This window comes from Giraffa tippelskirchi, chromosome 5 (assembly GCF_054371585.1).
Source record: "Giraffa tippelskirchi isolate mGirTip1 chromosome 5, T2T-mGirTip1v1.2.pri, whole genome shotgun sequence".
NCBI lineage: Eukaryota > Metazoa > Chordata > Mammalia > Artiodactyla > Giraffidae > Giraffa > Giraffa tippelskirchi.
In genome coordinates, this window is record NC_137279.1 from 49,604,426 (window position 1) to 49,622,400 (window position 17,975).

At 39.2% G+C, this 17,975-nt stretch overlaps 1 protein-coding gene across 1 annotated transcript in view; it reads left to right on the top strand.

The window, feature by feature from the left end:
* The first annotated feature begins 1,825 nt into the window (after positions 1 to 1,825).
* Positions 1,826 to 17,975, top strand: part of ACBD3 (acyl-CoA binding domain containing 3) — a 34,840-nt gene continuing 18,690 nt past the window's right edge. The window contains exon 1 of the mRNA XM_081491482.1: positions 1,826 to 2,124. Within this exon, the coding sequence (XP_081347608.1) occupies positions 1,839 to 2,124 (286 nt within the window). The 5' untranslated portion in view covers positions 1,826 to 1,838. The remainder of the gene's footprint in view (positions 2,125 to 17,975) is intronic.

The following is a 17,975-nucleotide window of genomic DNA, read 5'->3' on the forward strand; positions in this document are numbered from 1 at the left end:
CGCCACTCAAAAGCCAGTAAACAGGCCAGGTTGGTAGAAAAGAAAGTTTGCTTTATTTCAGATGCTGGCGACTGGAGGGGAAGGTGGCAGACATCTGTCCAGAGACCGACTACCCACTTGACAAGCGGGGGGGGGGGGGGGGGGGGGGCAGGGTTCATGCAGAAACAGTACAGTCATCTTCAAATTGGTCATCAATGGTCTGACTAGCATCATCTTGGTTGTTTTAGGTACAGTTAATCTTCAGTTCCGGGGTGCACTTGTTCCCATTTCTTTGGGGTCAATTCTCGGAATGGTGGCAGCTCAAGTCTTAGGTACAGTCTGGTCATCACGTAGTTAACTTCTCCTCCTGGTTTTTTACTATCTATAAGACAGCTCACAGGGTATGGCTCAGAATATTATCTATAGTCCTTGAGTGTGCTTAATGACTACTTATTATTATTTAGTCTCCTTATACTGTTTTTCTTTGTTTCAGCATTTCTCACTTCTCAGATTGAACTTATTCTTTGACTAAAGTTTCCACAGACAAAAGGAAGGCATTTGGCCCTGCTCCACTGCAGTCGTACTATAGAAAGTCTGTCTGTATGTGAAGTCACATGTTTTATTCATCTTGATTAATGAGACCCTGTCTTAACACAGATGAATCTTGCCCTGAAGAGTACTAGAGATCCAAGAAAAACTAAGCAATAAATTGCCACTGAAACAGCCAAACAGTCCTGAAATATTACATCTCATACATGAGAGAAGCTTCATACATGTTTTCCCAAATTTAACAATAATCCTAAAAAAGTAGTAAGTTGTGAAGCTAAAACTTATAAACAATAATAAAAAACAAATTGTGATCACCATGTTAAAAAGACAATACTGATTTTTCTATTTTCCTTACAGAAAACATTAAAAAATAATTGTCATAGGAAAGTGATCAAAAGTATACAAAAACAGTGGGAAAAATGATCGTAAATGGTGCCCCAAAAGTCTAGAGACACATAAATAAATATACGTAGTTGTCAAAAGCATTTTTAATCTTAAAAAAAAATTACGTTTCTGGATTTTTTTGACACCCTGTAGAAGTGCGTCAGGCAGTTACTAAAAATTTTATGGTTTATCTGTGTGACGTTTGTGAGTTTTGCTAACCTTTCAAATGTCACTTGTGAATTCTTTCTCATTCTATATATTCACTTCCCTAACTCTCTGCTTCTAACTTTTTGCTTTTTAACTAAATAGGGACCCCACAAATTGTATGAGCTTCACTTCCCGCAAAACCAGGATATGCTCTTCTACGAGTCTCAGAAACCGCGGGATTTCTCTGCAGCTTCAGTTTCTTTCTCAGGAAAAAAAAAAGGCATTTGCTCGGCATCTCTTTAAGAGTTACCAACAGTTTCTCCAACCACACAACTCTCTATAAATGGGGAGGGTCTGACCCGAAGAGTAGGGCGCCCGCCAGGAGTCACCCTCGCCGCACAGACTGCACGCGGGTCCCGTCCGACCCCGCCCCTGCCGGACACTGCGAGCTGCGGGAAAGAACGGCAGGGCCGTGGCCGCTGGGCCTAGCACCAACCCTCCGGAAGGAACGAGGGCCGGAAGGGAAGCGGGTGAGGGTGAGGGTGGGGGTGGGACGTTCGAAAGCTGCCGGGTTGGTGGGCGGGGCGGGTGGTGGAGGAGTGCAGCCCACCGAAAACCCCCGGGGTGGGGGCGGGGCACCAGGCCGCAGCCCCTCTCCGGGAACTCTAGCGCCTACTCAGCGGCGGAAGTTCCGGTGTTGGTGAGAGGAGGTCAGAGGTCAGCAGGAAGTCGATACGTGGCCGCCGCCTGTCCCCGCCGAGGAGGCGCAGCAGGCGGAGATGGCGGCGGTGCTAAGCGCAGAGCGACTCGAGGTCTCCGTCGACGGCCTCACGCTAAGCCCGGACCCGGAGGAGCGACCCGGCGCGGAGGGCGCCCCGCTGCTGCCGCCGCCTCTGCCGCCGCCCTCGCCTCCAGGGTCCGGCAGGGGCCCGGGCGCCGCAGGGGAGCAGCCGGAGCCTGGGGAGGCGGTGGCTGGGGGCGCGGCGGAGGAGGCGCGGCGGCTGGAGCAGCGCTGGGGCTTTGGCCTGGAGGAGCTATACGGCCTGGCGCTGCGCTTCTTCAAAGGTGAGCTGGCCAAGCCCCACCTCCGCCGCCTCTGCAGGGCCTTGGGGAGACTGGACCCGAGAAGCCCTGATCTACCCGTGCGGGACCGCGGTGACCGGAGCTGGTCTCTGTCCTTGGGGGTACTCGAAGTTTGTCACTATCCGCTTGGTCACTAGGTCACACCCCTAGGGGCCTGGAACCTTGGTTTAGCTTTCCAGGTCCTGCCTGCTGGAGGTTACCAGGCATCTTACCTGGATTTAGCTTCTCGGTTTTCCAGGCTCCTGGATGGAAGAATGAGTTCTCTTTCCCAGAGGTTCCCAATCTGGGATTTTTTTTTTTTTTTTTTTAACCGTCGCATTCTTTTTCTTGTGTGTATTGGCACATCAGAACCACCGATTTTTGCTCTTCTGTAATGGAAGAGATTTTTTTCATGAGTTCCATTCTTACGCTTTCCATTCATTCTGGGGATCCATAAACTCGAATAGGGCTTAATCACCTGGCAGCATTGATGTGACAGAGAGAAAGAAGTTAAGTAAGCTAATCCCTTCTAGCTTGTCAAACTCTAAATTAGAGAAGGGATAGCTGCTGTGTTCTAGCGACTTCTAGATGGTTAAAATTTTTCCAGGGTCCAAGAGTGGATTCTCATATTAAGGCCTAAAAGTAGACTCTGAATTTCTCACAGAATTAGTTGTAGTAAATCTTGTCTTAGAGCAAAATTGTGGTTTTGGATTTGTTTTTTTTTTTTTTTTAATTGGGTGATTCACTTTGTCAAATGGTGAGTCACATGACCTTGTCAGTGGGAAAGACTGATGAGATATTTAGATCTCGTGGGGCAGACGAACAGGGAGAAACATGGCAAATGAAACTTTAAAAGTGTTTGCTAGGTTCTGTATACATTCCAGAACAGCATATTTATGACCTTTTCCCAGAGGGAGTACCTTTTGGAGTACATATTTTACTAGCTGAAGTTGAGTCGTTGAAACTAGTGATGCATTCAAAAGTTACTTGTTTTCTCTGAAAATAATTGTGCAAACTGATGATAGCCTTTCTTGTATAAATTTTACAGAAAATTTAGTCATTCTCTATTCATTGCATTAAAAATTTTTTTTTATTGGAGTAAAATTGTTTTATAATGTTGTATTAGTTTGTGCTGCACAGCAAAGTGAATCAGCTGTTCATATGCATATATCCCCTCTTTTTTGGATTTTCTTCCCATTTAGGTCACCACAGAGCTTTGAGTAGAGTTCCCTGTGTGCTACAGTAGGTTCTCATTAGTTATTTTATATATAGTAGTGTGCATATGTCAGCCCCATTCTCCTAATTCATCCCACCACCTAGTTCCCTTTCTGGTATCTATACTCACTGCATTTTCTATTAAAAAGTTGACCCTTGAGATATTCATGGTCCTTGCGCCAAGAGTTCAGCCCTCTGCTAGTTTGGGGAATTGGTAATGTCTACTGAGTTTTGGAACACTTGACCCTTGGATCACTGGCTTGAATTTAGTTTCCTGAGGTAAGGATATACTACCGCTTACGTAAAAACTTGGTGGTTTCTGTACAATTTATGTAACTATATTTTACTTTAAATTTTTATCTTTGGAACTTATTTTTCCAGTGTACGATAAGATTAAAGTGTATCTTAGCAGAACAATGTGTAAGAATAGAGAAGAATGAACTTCTAATCCTAACTTTTGCCATATGACTAAGAAAGAAAGAAATGGATAGTTATATCTTCTGAGTCAAATAATATTTGAAGATAGTAGTAGTGTCCTCTTTGAAAAATTAAAACACCGTTAATGTGCAATAAATTTAGCATTGCTTGGGAGTCAAGAAGCTCTGGACTCTTTTTTTTTTAAAGGCGTTCAGTCATGTCAGACTCTTTGCGACCCCATGGACTATACAGTCCATGGAATTCTTCAGGCCAGAATACTGGAGTGGGTAGCTTTTCCCTTCTCCAGAGGACTCTTTTTTTTTTTTAATAGGCAACCTGCATGATCCCAATTCCCCAACCAAGGATTGAACCGAGGCCACAGCAGTGAAAGTACTAAGTCCTAACCACTGGACCACCAGGAAAATCCCTCTCGATTCTATTAACCTACTCCTAGCCAGTTAACTCGGAGAAGGCACTGGCAACCCACTCCAGTACTCTTGCCTGGAAAATCCCATGGACAGAGGAGCCTGGTAGGTGCAGTCCATGGAGTCGCTAAGAGTCAGACACGACTGAGCGACTTCACTTTCACTGTTCACTTTCATGCATTGGAGAAGGAAATAGCAACCCACTCCAGTGTTCTTGCCTGGAGAATCCCAGGGACGGGGGAGCCTTGTGGCTGCCGTCTGTGGGGTCGCATAGAATCGGACACGACTGAAGCGACTTAGCAGCAGCAGCAGCAGCAGCAGCCAATTAACTTTTTTCTTTCAGACTCAATTTGTTTATATATATAAATATATATGGCTGGATTAAATGAAATTTGATATCTCACGTTTACAATTTAGTGCTCTAAACCTCCCATTATTTTAACATGTTTGTCAAATGGTAAGACTCCTAGGGGGACCAGTAATTTGGGAACCTAGTTATAGTCACCTTAGAGGGAAAAAGCTACATTGATAGGTATGGTTCAGGAAGTTCCAAAGTTAAGCTCTCAAAGTGGTATCCAAGTACTTAAAAAGAGAAATAACAGTCTGGCAATTAAAAGCTACATTTTTGCATGGATCATTACATAGTTAGCAGTGAAGAAGCTATTAGTATATGAGGTTCCTGATTTAGGTTGAGGGGAGGGAGGAAGGATCTAAAAGCAGTCAGAAGGGTTATGGAAAGTGGGGTGAGTCAAATGTTGCTGCCTTTGAATTAATGTGTGAAAACCCTTTTCCTGCATAATACTTGACATTTTTATCAGTCTTTCGGGGACTTTAATAAATCACTATTTTGTGGTTTTTGTATCTCACATGAATTAGAAATAACATTATATTTTATCTTTTGCTGTGGAATAAATATGAATCTTGAAAGCGTGTGCATCTTTTTCGATTGAAAATAACTTGGATTAAGAATCAGGAACTCTGTTTCTTATTCTGTCTCTATCACAGTGATCATAGGCCAGTGACTGAACCCATTGTGTCAACTGCCTAACCTCTTAGTTTTTGATGGTAAAAGTGAAATAATGGATGAAAATATTGGCAAATGTAAGTTAGCATTTTATCACCTAAGCTGAGTTGTTGAATCCTTATTATGGATAAAGTTTTATATTAGGCTGCCACTGTAAATGAATAGTATATTTCCTTTTGCTGTTATGAAACTTATAGTCCAAGGAGTTAAAGCCTCAGTGGCAACTGCAACACAGTGTGGAGGATCCAGAGAGCAGATGCTCTTCCAGAGAAGGAAAAGTTCTGTGTGTCTGGGAAATGGCAAGTAGGGATTAGGTAGTTTGATGGAGAGAACTGGGAAGCTAAGTTGGTGTCATATCTATGTAAGGACTTGAATGGCATTGTAAATAACCTTTTTGTCAGACCCTGAGGAACCATTGAAGGTTTTTAAAAGGAGGAGCAAAGTTGCCCTACTCTAGTTTAGCAAGATTAAGCTGATTTTCTTATCTCTTTGGGTTAAGGACTAAATTGGTTGCCTTTACTGGAGCCCTTATACTTCTTGGATATAGTTAATCTGGGAAGTTGTGTTTTGATTTTTAGAGTTCTTAGAAGTGAGGTTTTCCTTCTCTAATAACTTTATCTCACTCTGTTAGCTGGTAGGTGGTTACCTTCATTTAAAATTCTAGACTAATAATTGCCACCAGTTATTGAGCAGATGTTTGCTAAGTATCAGATACTATTTTGAGAGCTGTTATTATTGATGCTCAAATTGTACCATCTTTAGCAAGTGGTAGGTCTCTTCAGATTGGCTCCTAAGTTCCTTTGACATGACTAGTAGTCTTCCATAGCTTCTTTGCTCTCTGATATAATGAAATAGTCTAGATTCATCGTATGCATTTCCTGTCTCCATTGGAATCAGCCATTTCTCCAAAGAGACTTGGTTCCTTTAGTGGAAAGTGGCATTTGAAGAGCCATAATCAGGATGTTAGCAGTGGGCACTCATTGCTACTAGATTGGTCATTATTTCAATAGACAGATCTAGGGGTGTGTGTGTGTGGAGTGGTAAGTTTTTGAGAGTATGATATGTAAGAGGAAGCTGTAGTTGAATTTGGAGGGAACTAAAGTTTTAGACTCAGTTTTTCTATGGAATTGTTAATGCATTGCTATCTATTACATGGTGTTATATTGCTGATAACAGAGAAGCAATTATATGGACATACTGAATGGTTCCATTTTCTTTTGTCTTCTTTAAATATATGCACTTCCAAGAACTTTTATAAATGGCTCCATTAATGTTTTAGAATGCTGTAAAGCTGTAATTTATTCTTCAGTGACACATATAATTAGTGTGTGCCTCCTGGACTTAAGTGGACTAGCCTCAGATAATTTCAGGTTTAATTGTTACTGCTGAATATCTGTTAATTTTGAGTTTATTTTCCTCTTCTTTTTTGTCTTTAGGTATAAGTATATAGCATAGGAGGATGTGTAGACCTGAGACAAAGAAAGAAAATTATAACCACCAGGAATATAATGCCTTTTAAACATTTTCTTTTCTTATTTGCTATTTCGTATTAGATTTGAACTGAACTAAAATTTTCCTTTGAATATGAGGTATTCAAGGATATATACATATGTATGTTTATATTTATGGATGTTTTATTGTGATTTTAATATTTACCTGAGGCCTCCCATTTGTTTACTACCCCTGCAGAAAAGTATACAAATCATAAGTGATACTTGATGAATTTTTGCAAGTGAGTACATTTTGGTAACCAACCCCCAGAAGAAGATAATGTTTACTTTTATAGTTAGCTAAAATGAGAGCTTCTCTGCTTCAGTATTTAGGCAGTTGAGCTCTGGAGTGAATACTACCTGGGGTACTAATTCCTAGTTTTGTCACTCAGTTGTTTAAATTCTGCCTTCCTTTACTCAACTTATTTATAAACTCTTAGCAGAGTACCTAGCAGTTGGTATCCTGTGACTGCTTATGTTGTTGAAGAGAAGAGATTACCAAGAATTTATTATGGAGTGTGTTGAATTAGTAGGAGGGGATCAACCTTTATTAAGCACTTCATGCAGGCTAGGCAGTTTACAGAGTTGCATATACATTAACTCAGAAATACTGCATTTATTATGCTTTCTTATAAGTAGTACAAGAATATATCAGATATATAAAAAATAGATCACTTTTTTTTCTTAATTGAACATGGGAGAGATGTGGTTTTAATTTTAATATTTCTAAAAGGTGGATTTTATTCGATGTGTATTTTCGCCAGGCAACAGTGGTAGGGCCACAAAAAAAGAAACAGATTTGAGCTTCAACTGCTTTGGTGGAAATGGCAACCCACTCCAGTGTTCTTGCCTGGAGAATCCCAGGGACAGGGGAGCCTGGTGGGCTGCCGTCTGTGGGGTCGCACAGAGTCGGACACGACTGAAGTGACTTAGCAGCAGCAGCTTTGGTGGAAATACAGTATCTGGAATGAGAGAAGAGAGAGGTGGTCCTGCTCTCATCCACACAGTTCAGACAATCACTGGATACTGCTTTCAGTTTGAGGGATCATTCATTGAGTTAAAGACAAAATGGAGCTAATTCAGAAGAGAGCAACTTGTATATTGTGGGAATTTGAATCCCCGCCATCATTATAATAGCTGCTGCTTAGTGAATGTCTGCTCTATGCAGGCACTGTGTCAAGACTTCGGAACACATTATTTCCACCCTTCACAAAAAAAAGAAGTTATTTTCTCCATTTTATTGATAGCAAAACTGAGGCTCAGAAATAACAGAACTGAGATTTAAACACAAGTCTTTAGGAGGTAAGTATGAATGAATAAGCTGAAAATACTTTGCCTAAAGAATAGAGAACTCCGGGCAAGTATGATGTGTGGTGTTCTGTGGCATTTGTTTGTTTGTTTCTGAGGTCTGATCTGTTAGATATGTTTTATTTAATGCCAAGGACTAGAAATAGACCCTGTGGATAAAAGAAGAATCTAATCAGAATAAAGAGCTAAAAATCACAGCTATCCATCCAAACATGGAATATACTGTTTGAGACAGTGAATTCCTATCACCAGGAAGTGTTCAAACATACGTTAACAATTATTAGGTGGCTACGCTTTTGATTTCTTTATCATAATCTTTTATGTATCTACCTCAGATTTTTTTCTTTGCTGTTACTGTGAGGCATATATAAAATATTTTATAGTTATACTATCTAAACTGATAACTTCCATAGCATACAGAAACTCTATACTTTGATTTCTCCCTTCCTCACATAAATTATATAATGTGTCCAGTAACAAATTATTGTAGACCAAGTGGTTATGTAGAGAGGATTTGAACTTTGATTGTACAATTCAGTCATCTATCTTTAATATCCTTTCCAACCCATAGATTTTATTAGCTTTCATTTCATAAGATAAAGGCTAGAAGGAACATTGAAATAATTTGTTATATTCCTCTATCTTTCCCTCCAGAGAGAAGAGAAAAATATTTCTCAGTAAACTTACTCTAGCAATTGATGTGTGAGACTAATAACCTTTTGTATAATTGATTTCGGGTGGAAGGGTAATCATTCAGTGCTTTGGGCTTGGTCGCTGTGATTATAAGACTATTATCAAAATTATTTATGCTGTCTTATTAGAACTGTAAAGTTAAATACTTAAAATTTAATGGGAATGTAATCTAGAAGCCTTTTCATACTGTCATGGGGTTCTTTTGATGAGGGTGAAAAGGCTGGCTTGAAACTCAACATTGAAAAAGCTGAGATCATGGCATCTGATCCCATCACTTCATGACAAATAGAAGGGGAAAAAGTGAAAGCACATTTTTATTTTATTTTCTTGGGCTCCGAAATCACTGTGGACGGTGACTGCAGCCATGAAATTAGAAGACGTTTGCTCCTTGTAAGAAAAACTATGAGAAACCTAGACAGCGTATTATAAAGCAGAGACATCACTTTGCTGACAAAGGTCCATATAGTTACAGCTATGATTTCTCCAGTAGTCATGTGTGGGTGTGAGAGTAGGACTATAAAAGAAGGCTGAGAGCCGAAGAATTGATACTTTCAAATTGTGCTGTAGAAGACTCTTGAGAGTCCCTTGGATTGCTGGGAGATCAAACCAGTCAATCCTAAAGGAAATCAGCCCTGAGTATTCATTGGAAGAACTGAAGCTCCAATACTTTGGCCACCTGATTGAAGAGCCTACTCATTGGAAAAGACTGAAGCTCCAATACTTTGGCCACCTGATGTGAAGAGCCTACTCATTGGAAAAGACCCTGATGCTGGAAAAGATTTCAGGCAGGAGGAGAAGAGGGTGGCCGAGGATGAGATGGTTAGATAGCATCACTGACGCAATTAAAATGAATGTGAGCAAATTCCAGTAGATAGTGGAGGACAGAGGAGCCTGGCATGCTGCAGTCCATGGGGTCACAAAGAGTCAGAAATGACTTAGCAGCTGAACAACAAATCTAGAAGCCATTTCTATCTTTATTAACTTGGGAAAGTATGTCACCCCAAATTTAGTGGCTTGAAACAACACATACTATTTTATAGTCCTGGAGGTTAGTGGTTCAGAATGGGTCTCACTGGCTTAGGACCAAGGTGTCAGCTGGGCTGAGTTCCTTCTGGAGTCTCTAGGGGAGAATCTTTTGCTTTGCTTTTTCCACGTTCAGGAGACCAGCTGCATGCTTTCACATGTGATCCCCTTCTTCCATCTTCAGAGTTAGCAGCATAACATCTTCATACCTTCTTCTGCGTGTTCTTTCTCTTCTTCCATTTATAAGGACTCTTGTGATTCCTTTGTGCCCATATGGGTAGTCTAGGGTAAGGTCAGCTACAACCTTAATTCCCCCTTTTCATGTAACCTAATATACTCACAGGAATATACTAGAGATTGTGGGGATTAGGATGTGGATGTCTTTTGAGGGGAGTATTATTATGCCTACCACATGTTGTAATCTCTTATGAACTGATTACTGAAATGGAGCAAATGTGTTTATTCATTTTACCTTTTTATCAAAGTGGAAACCAAGGCAGTTAGGCCAAGTTGTAATATAAAATTTATAATGAAAAATAGCTATCTCCTGTTTCTTGTCCCATCTCCAAGACCCTCTCCCCCAAGGCAGCCACTCTCCATTATTTTAGCTGTTTCTCCTGGTGTTTGTGTTTGTGTTTGCTCACAGGTCTTAAAAAACTTTCCTGCTGCTGCTTTTTTTTTTTTTTTAAAGCAACTTATATATATGTGCCTCTCTCTTCCTCCTTCCCACACTCCCAATTTTATGATACCGCATTTGTGATTAAATCACTCAGTTTCTATTTGTATTATTTATAGCTGAGACAGATCACACACTTTGATTATATTTTGGTTCTTATACAAACACTTTGACTTTTGTGTGGTTAGAAGTAATTATCATTTGTTTTCTTTGTTCTCAGGTAAACTCTTTTTTGAAAAAACATCTCTCCTAGATGTTCTTAAATTTTTGATCCAGTCTTAGCTTTCTCTTTTGTTGAGTCTCTGCTTACTGCCATCCTGAAAATTTCTTTCACCTCTCTGTGGTGTTAAAATTTCTTCCGGAATTCCTTTTCTTTTAGACCTTTTTTTTTTTCCCTATTGGAAAATTTCTTTTACGTTCCCCCCACCCCGCCCCCCGCGCCCTCCATGTTGGGAGCTTTCTCAAATGTTGGGTGATCCTTGGGCATTCATTCTTGTTAAAGGGTAAGGCATTGGAGAGCCAACTGTAACCTTGAGTACAGCTTTTATTGTAGGTGATGAGGCAGAAGTTTCATTGAGGACCTCTAAATCTGATATTTAATCAGTACCTTTCAAACCTGTATGTGCCGGTCTTTTATCTTAGGCCAGTTTTTTTCATGAGAATATTCCTTTCTCCTGCCTGGAGTGTATGAATCTAGCTGCCAATATTTTGGCACTAGACAGGAGAACGGAGCGTGGGTGGAAGTTGTTTACCATTTACTAGGGTAACGTTCATTTCATTTCTCTTTTTATTCCTTTAGTTTACTCTTAGGCTGATGTCCTCCCACCTGAGTATATGTGATTTGTGTTCTCGAGTATACCTGTCTGCTAAATACATACTGCCTTTGTTAAAGTAGGGGCAAGGTAGCCATCTGCCTGCTTGGGGTTGCCAAACAAAATGGGAGGTAGGGGTACCTGCTCTTTAGATAGTTTTTAAGCCAAAATCCCTATTTTTATCTCGACTCTAGCTTTTAATGAACCTGGTATCTTCAATTCCTGAGCCTTTTCAGTGTTCTCTAAATTAGTTCCTTATTCCTGTTAGTGGGGTATCATTGAGGATCAGATGTAATTGTGTATATTCAGTTCACCAGGTTTAATGGAAGTTTGTGCTCAGTCACTCAGTTGTGTCCGACTCTTTGCGACCCCATGGACTGTCGCCCACCAGGCTTAGACTTTGTGGGATTTCCTAGGCAAGAATACTGGTGTGGAAGTTTAACTGTATGTTTTCTATCCTTTATTTGAATTTTTTAAATTCAATACTTTAAATAGTGAAGTTAGTTTGGCTTTTGCACGTCTTCCTTTAGTCCAGGGTCAGCAAACATTTTCAGTAAATGATCATATAAATATTTTAGACCTTCAGGACCATATGTGGTCTGTCTTCATGTTCTTTGTTTTTTGTTTGTCTGTTTCTGCTTGTTTTTAAAAGATTTCTTTTAAGAGATTAAAAAAAAAATTCTTAGCTCACAGGTCTTAAAAAACAGTTGTGGAGGGGGGAAAGAATGATAGCTGAGTATGACTATACTAGTTAAAGTGGTTGTTACCCAAACCAATGGGAAAAAATTAAAAATATATGAATTTAAACAACTATGGGCAGAGTTGGTCTAGTTTGCCGATCCCTGCTTTAGTTTGTCTCCTTTAGGTAAAATAGATTTTTAACCTAACTTTTGGTCTTCACTTTTATTGAAAATAAACTTTTTTTTAATATAATTATCGCTGGACAGATGCTAACAAGTGATGCCTTTTAGTCCATTTGATTGAAAGTGGCCAGCTTTGTACTCAACTTCTCCAGGTAGTAGAAGTAGTCATTTTCTGCTTTTCATTGATGTGTTTTCACACACTTGCATCTGAACGATAGCTTTGCAGCTTCTTTCCAGCATAATTTATATTTGTCTTTTTGGTTGCCATAGAAGGCGGTTTTCCTAATTGATTGGATTAATTAACTATATAAATGCAGGGACCAAGGGTGATGGCTCTCTTCCTTAATGGCAGGACTGAAAGAGCTTTCCTTTAGGACTGTGGCCCTGGCTAAAGATTTTTGAGTTTCAGCAAGACTTTTTCTGTCTATGCAGTTATGGTAGTAGCTTCTTTTCTGCTATGTTTAATGCCTTTGAAACCAAAAATAATTTAGGAGAGAGAATTCCCTGGCGGGTCCAGTGGTTAGGATGTGGCATTTTCACTGGTCAGGGAACTAAGATCTCACAAGCCTCAGGGCACAGACAAATTTAAAATAAAAGTAATAATAAATAAAATATAGTTAAAAAATAATTCAAGAGAAAATTATTTTCATCTAATGCAGAAAAACTAAGTAAACCCTCCTAGTGTGTGAGCTAGAGCCATCTGAAGAGTGAAAGAAAAGTAACTTTTTTGTAACACTGTAATAGTCTGCCTAATGATACTGATCTGGGGGGGGGCTTCACTTTCTGTTCTCCTTGATGTTTAGAATGTCAACATGATGTGGGTTGTCCTATACTAAAGGTGGTTGGGATTCTTGGTTTATCCTCCTGGGTTTTGTATAGGTCTCAGGAAAAAAGAAATGATCTGTTAATCTCATCCTAAAGGCTGAAAGATTAAATTGCCTTCACTTTTTAAAAATGTTTTCTATAAAAGTAAAAAAGCACATGTGTATTTGATATAAAAGTACATATGCATATTGGAAATCAGAAAATAAAAGTGAGAGAAGAAAAAAAATCTGTAATCCGATCTTTTAGTAGTGTTAACTTTTGGTATGCTTTCCCCGTGGCTGGGCTTCCCTGGTGGCTTAGCATTAAAAAACAAGAATCTGCCTGCAATGCAGGAGCCACAGGAAACACAGATTCGAGCCCTGGGTCAGGAAGATCCCCTGGATAAGGGCATGGCCACCCACTCCAGTATTCTTGCCTGGAGCATCCCATGGGCAGAGGAGCCTGGCAGGATACAGTCCATAGGGTCTTTAAGAGTTGGACACAACTGAAGTAACTTTGTAGATTTTGGAGACTAATCCCTTATTGGTCATATAGTTGCTTATAGTAGTCTCTTAGGATCCTTGGTATTTCTGTGAAGTCAGTTGTAACTTCTTTTTCATTTCTAATTTTATTGATTTGATGAGTCTAGCTAAAGGTTTCTAGCTAAAGGTTTATCAATTTTGCTTGTCATTTCAGAGAATCAAATAAAAGGGGAAAAAAAGAAAAATTAGCAAGTATATAAAGATTCTGTGGAAATGCCAGTAAAATTCATGAGAATGGATGTACTGTTTTATTCTCATAGAGATTGACCTTTACAGTCAGTTTCTTCTTTAGAGAGATTTCTTGGGCATGGTTTTGGTGTGGTGAGTGCCTATTAACAAAGCTTGTGTTTAGCACTGGCGTTCATGGTGGTGAACAAATTTGATTGCTTAACCAGAACTTACACTTAAAAACGTATTCCTCTTTTGAAAAATCCTTTATGGATTGGCAGTATATTCTTAATCCTGTCTGGCATATAAAGGGCAGATGTTAAAATGACATGTAAATATCCTGAAACCCCCCTCCCTCTGTTGATGAATCACCTTTTAGGATCAAGGTTAGTCTAACACCTTGCTGAATAATGGGTACAGTTGCCTTGTTGACTCACCCTCTCCTGTGGTCCACTAATTCTAGTTTACACTGCCAAATATTTGAAGTAAAGGAGCAGATTTATCACCTGGTAAGAAATGGACCCTCCCTCCATTAAAGTAACTTTATAGTAGTTATCTTTTAAAAAAAATACGAACTTTTAATTTTGGTTTTATTTTTGGCTGTACTGGGTCTTCATTGCTGTGCGGGCTTTTCTCTATTTACAGAGAGCAAGAGCTACTCTCTAGTTGCTGTGCTCGAGCTTCTCACTGCAGTGGCTTCTGTTGTTGCAGAGCAGGGGGCCTAGGGCACGTGGGCTTCAGTAGTTGTGGCTCCTGGGCTCTAGAGCATGGGCTCTTAATAGTTGAGGCACACTCACTTTGTTGCTCTGCAGCGTTTGGGATCTTCCCAGATCAGGGATTGGACCCATGTCTCCTGCATTGGCGGGCAGATTCTTTACCACTGAGCCACCAGGGAAGCCCTAAAATATTTTTTTCATACCCCCTAGTCCTATCAGTTAGCTTCAAATCATCTCCCTGAAGCAAATAAGAATTTGTGTGTGTATGTATTTGAAAATTGCTGTTATTACATGACTGATCAGAAGAGTGGTCTTCCAGTGAATAAAGTTTTCATTTGATATTATCTTTATTGATTTTTATCTTTATCTTTATTGAAGGGGTCAAAGCAACCACCTTAATAGAATTTAGGCTTTTTTTTTTTTTTTAAAGGAAAAACAAAATCCCAGGGATCCTGATGGAACAAAGCAGAGAGTCTACCCTTGAGGGTATGCTGTCTACCCTCACTGTTTCTCAGGCTCACTATATCATCTTTTTATTTTTCTCAAATCACCAGCAGCATATTTTTCTTTTATAAGGCTCAAGATAACATGAACAGTTAAGTTGGCACCTTTTTGGTTTATCTTTCATCTCATAAGCTAAGATCAAGGTTGGAACTTTTTCAAATCATCACTTTTGGGGGATGTGAGAAGAAAGTTGTCTGGGCTATGTTTCTCTGAGACATAATTAGCATAAGAAAACTTTTGGTGGCTAATATGTACAAAATTAAGGTAGATGGTAAAAGAAGCTTATGAGCATCTTGAAAATTGAAAAAGACTTTGGTAAAAAGTTGCCACTATTTCACATTTTTTAACACTATTATCTTAGAATACAGAGTTCTGGCAGGCTAATTTTGTTTTTAAAAAGAAAGATCTATATGTGTAGTCACCCATTTTTACATAGTTGTAAACATAAAATTATTTTTTAGTGTCTGTTTTTATTATTTTCATTAATACATCATAAATATTCTCTGAAATGATATATAGCCCTTATATTGTCATTTAAAATAGCTGTATAATCTATTTAGTGGATTACTATAATTGGAGAAGGAAATGGCAGCCCACTCCAGTATTCTTGCCTGGAGAATCCCGTGGATAGAGAAGCCTGGTGGGCTGCTGTCCATAGGGTCGCACAGAGTTGGACACGACTGAAGCGACTTAGCATGCATGCCTGCATTGGAGAAGGAAATGGCAACCCACTCCAGTATTCTTGCCTGGAGAATCCCAGGGACAGAGGAGCCTGGTGGGCTGCTGTCTCTGGGGTCACACAGAGTCGGACACAACTGACGCGACTTAGCAGCAGCAGCAAGCATTGTGTTATTGTTGAATAATTAGATTTTAAATAATGCAGCAGTGAACAGGTGTAACACCGTTTTTCTTGTTAAGATAATTTTTCAAGGCAGTATTTAGAAAAGATTCATTAGGCTTGTTGGTTTTTACATGAGAGATAATGTAAGGATGTATTTTGGTTTTCTAAACTCATCTATTTTGCTCTATTTTTATTATATACTATGTTGAAATTAAACGTAACTACTAGTCCAATCTAAACAGTTGGAGCAAGTCATTTTATTACCTTTTTGACTTTTTTTCCTGAACTCTAAAATAATTGTTCTTTATCTCAGTATAATTTTAATAATTTGTTTGTGGTGTATTTATACCTGAAATATATACCTAGACACAATTATATACTGGATTGCCAAGTTACACATTCTTAATTGAGCTCAGTGGTTTGTAAACTCCAGTAGGGTGATGAATCCTGGTATCTAGCACTATGATTTGCATACAAGGGCTCAATAAATATTTACTAAATTGAATGAATGAATATACAAAGTCTTATAGTGTCCATCATTGAAACAGACTTCTAAGAGTTAGATTTTAAAATGGGAACTGCCTTTTAGTTGGTGTTTATAGACCTATGCATAATCCTGTTCTAAAAGCTTTAGAGGAAGTTCCTACTTCTGGTACTAATTGTTTAGTGATACTGTTTGCTCAGTAACAAAGACAGATGGCAGGTCCACAGGTTTCTGAGTTGTTTCAATTTTTATTAAATATAAATAAGGTCAGTGCCACAGTTTTGTCTTTTTTCAAGTATTGATGAGTTCTTTGTTCATTGGAAGGTCTGATGTTGAAGCTGAAACTCCAATACTTTGGCCACCTCATGCGAAGGGTTGACTCATTGGAGAAGACCCTAATGCTGGGTAGGATTGGGGGCGGAAGGAGAAGGGGATGACAGAGGATGAGATGGTTGGATGGCATAACCGACTCGATGGACATGGGTTTGGGTGGACTCCGGGAGTTGGTGATGGACAGAGAGGCCTGGTGTGCTGCAATTCATGGGGTCACAAAGAGTCGGACACGACTGAGCGACTGAACTGAACTGAACTGATGAGTTCTTACTGAAAAAAATTCAGATTGAAGTATATGTATATATAATCATATAGAAGTACGTAGATGTAATTCTCTTCAGTCCCCACTGTCTTTAGCAGTTTGTTCTTCCGCATTATTTTCCTTTGAAAGATTAAAATATTTCTAGTTTTAATTTCTCTGATCACTACTCCTCATCTTAGCCCTCTCCCACTTTCTCATTCTCATCTTTTTAGTGTGACTCCATCTAGATCTTTTTCTTTGCATTTACATGCATGTAAATGTACCCATAGAATATATATGTGGGTGTGCTACATGCTGCATTTCATCAATTCTAAGACTTACTATTACGTACTGTAAAGAAAAAAAAACTGCCATTTACAACTATAAAATACAATAGATGTAAAAACTAATCTGATTTTAGAGATGTTAAAGTGTGGGTTGAGGGAGTACTTAGAATTGAAGATAGTATATTTAGTGCTGTATGATTGTATATAGTTTTCTGCAGCTTGCTTTTTTCATTTAACTGTGTTTCCTTTGTGCTCAATCACTCAGTTGTGTCTGACTCTGCGGCCCCACAGACTCGAGCCCACCAGGCTCCTCTATCCTGGGGTTCTCTAGGCAAGAATACTGGAGTGGGTTGCCATTTCTTACACTAGATATTTCCTTTACTTACTTCATTTATTCCATAGACTGACTATGCCACATTATTTAGCTGTTTCCTTATTGATGAACTTTTAAGTTGTTTACAGTAACAAGAAAAGAGTGCTGCAATGAAAATATTCCTGTGTCCGCCTCCTTCTGTGTATTTGGGAATGCTGATTTATCAAGAGTAGATGATGAGAATTGGAATTACTGGACCATAGGGCATCTGTATTTACAATTTTGGAATATATTGCCTGATTTCCCTCCAAGATAACTAACAGTTCATACTTTCAACATTAGTGTATTGAGAGTGGGTACCTGTTTGTCCTGTTCTTTCCAACTCTTGATGACCTAACTTTTTTGACCTATCTGATGGTAGACAGCGTCTTGAGTATCTAATGGTTTCAGTTTCCATTTCCTTAACTAGTGAAATTGAATGTCTTGGGATGCTTATTGACAAGCTTGTATTTTTTTTTTCTCCTCTTGAGATTCCCTGAACAGGATGTGAATTATCCTTTGAACCATATTCTTCTCTTATCATGAGTAATTTTCTTTTGGTGACTGCTCTGTACATGGATAAAATTTGTAGGCAATAGACACTACTTTTTACCTCCTTTTTTGTTTTAAAATTTG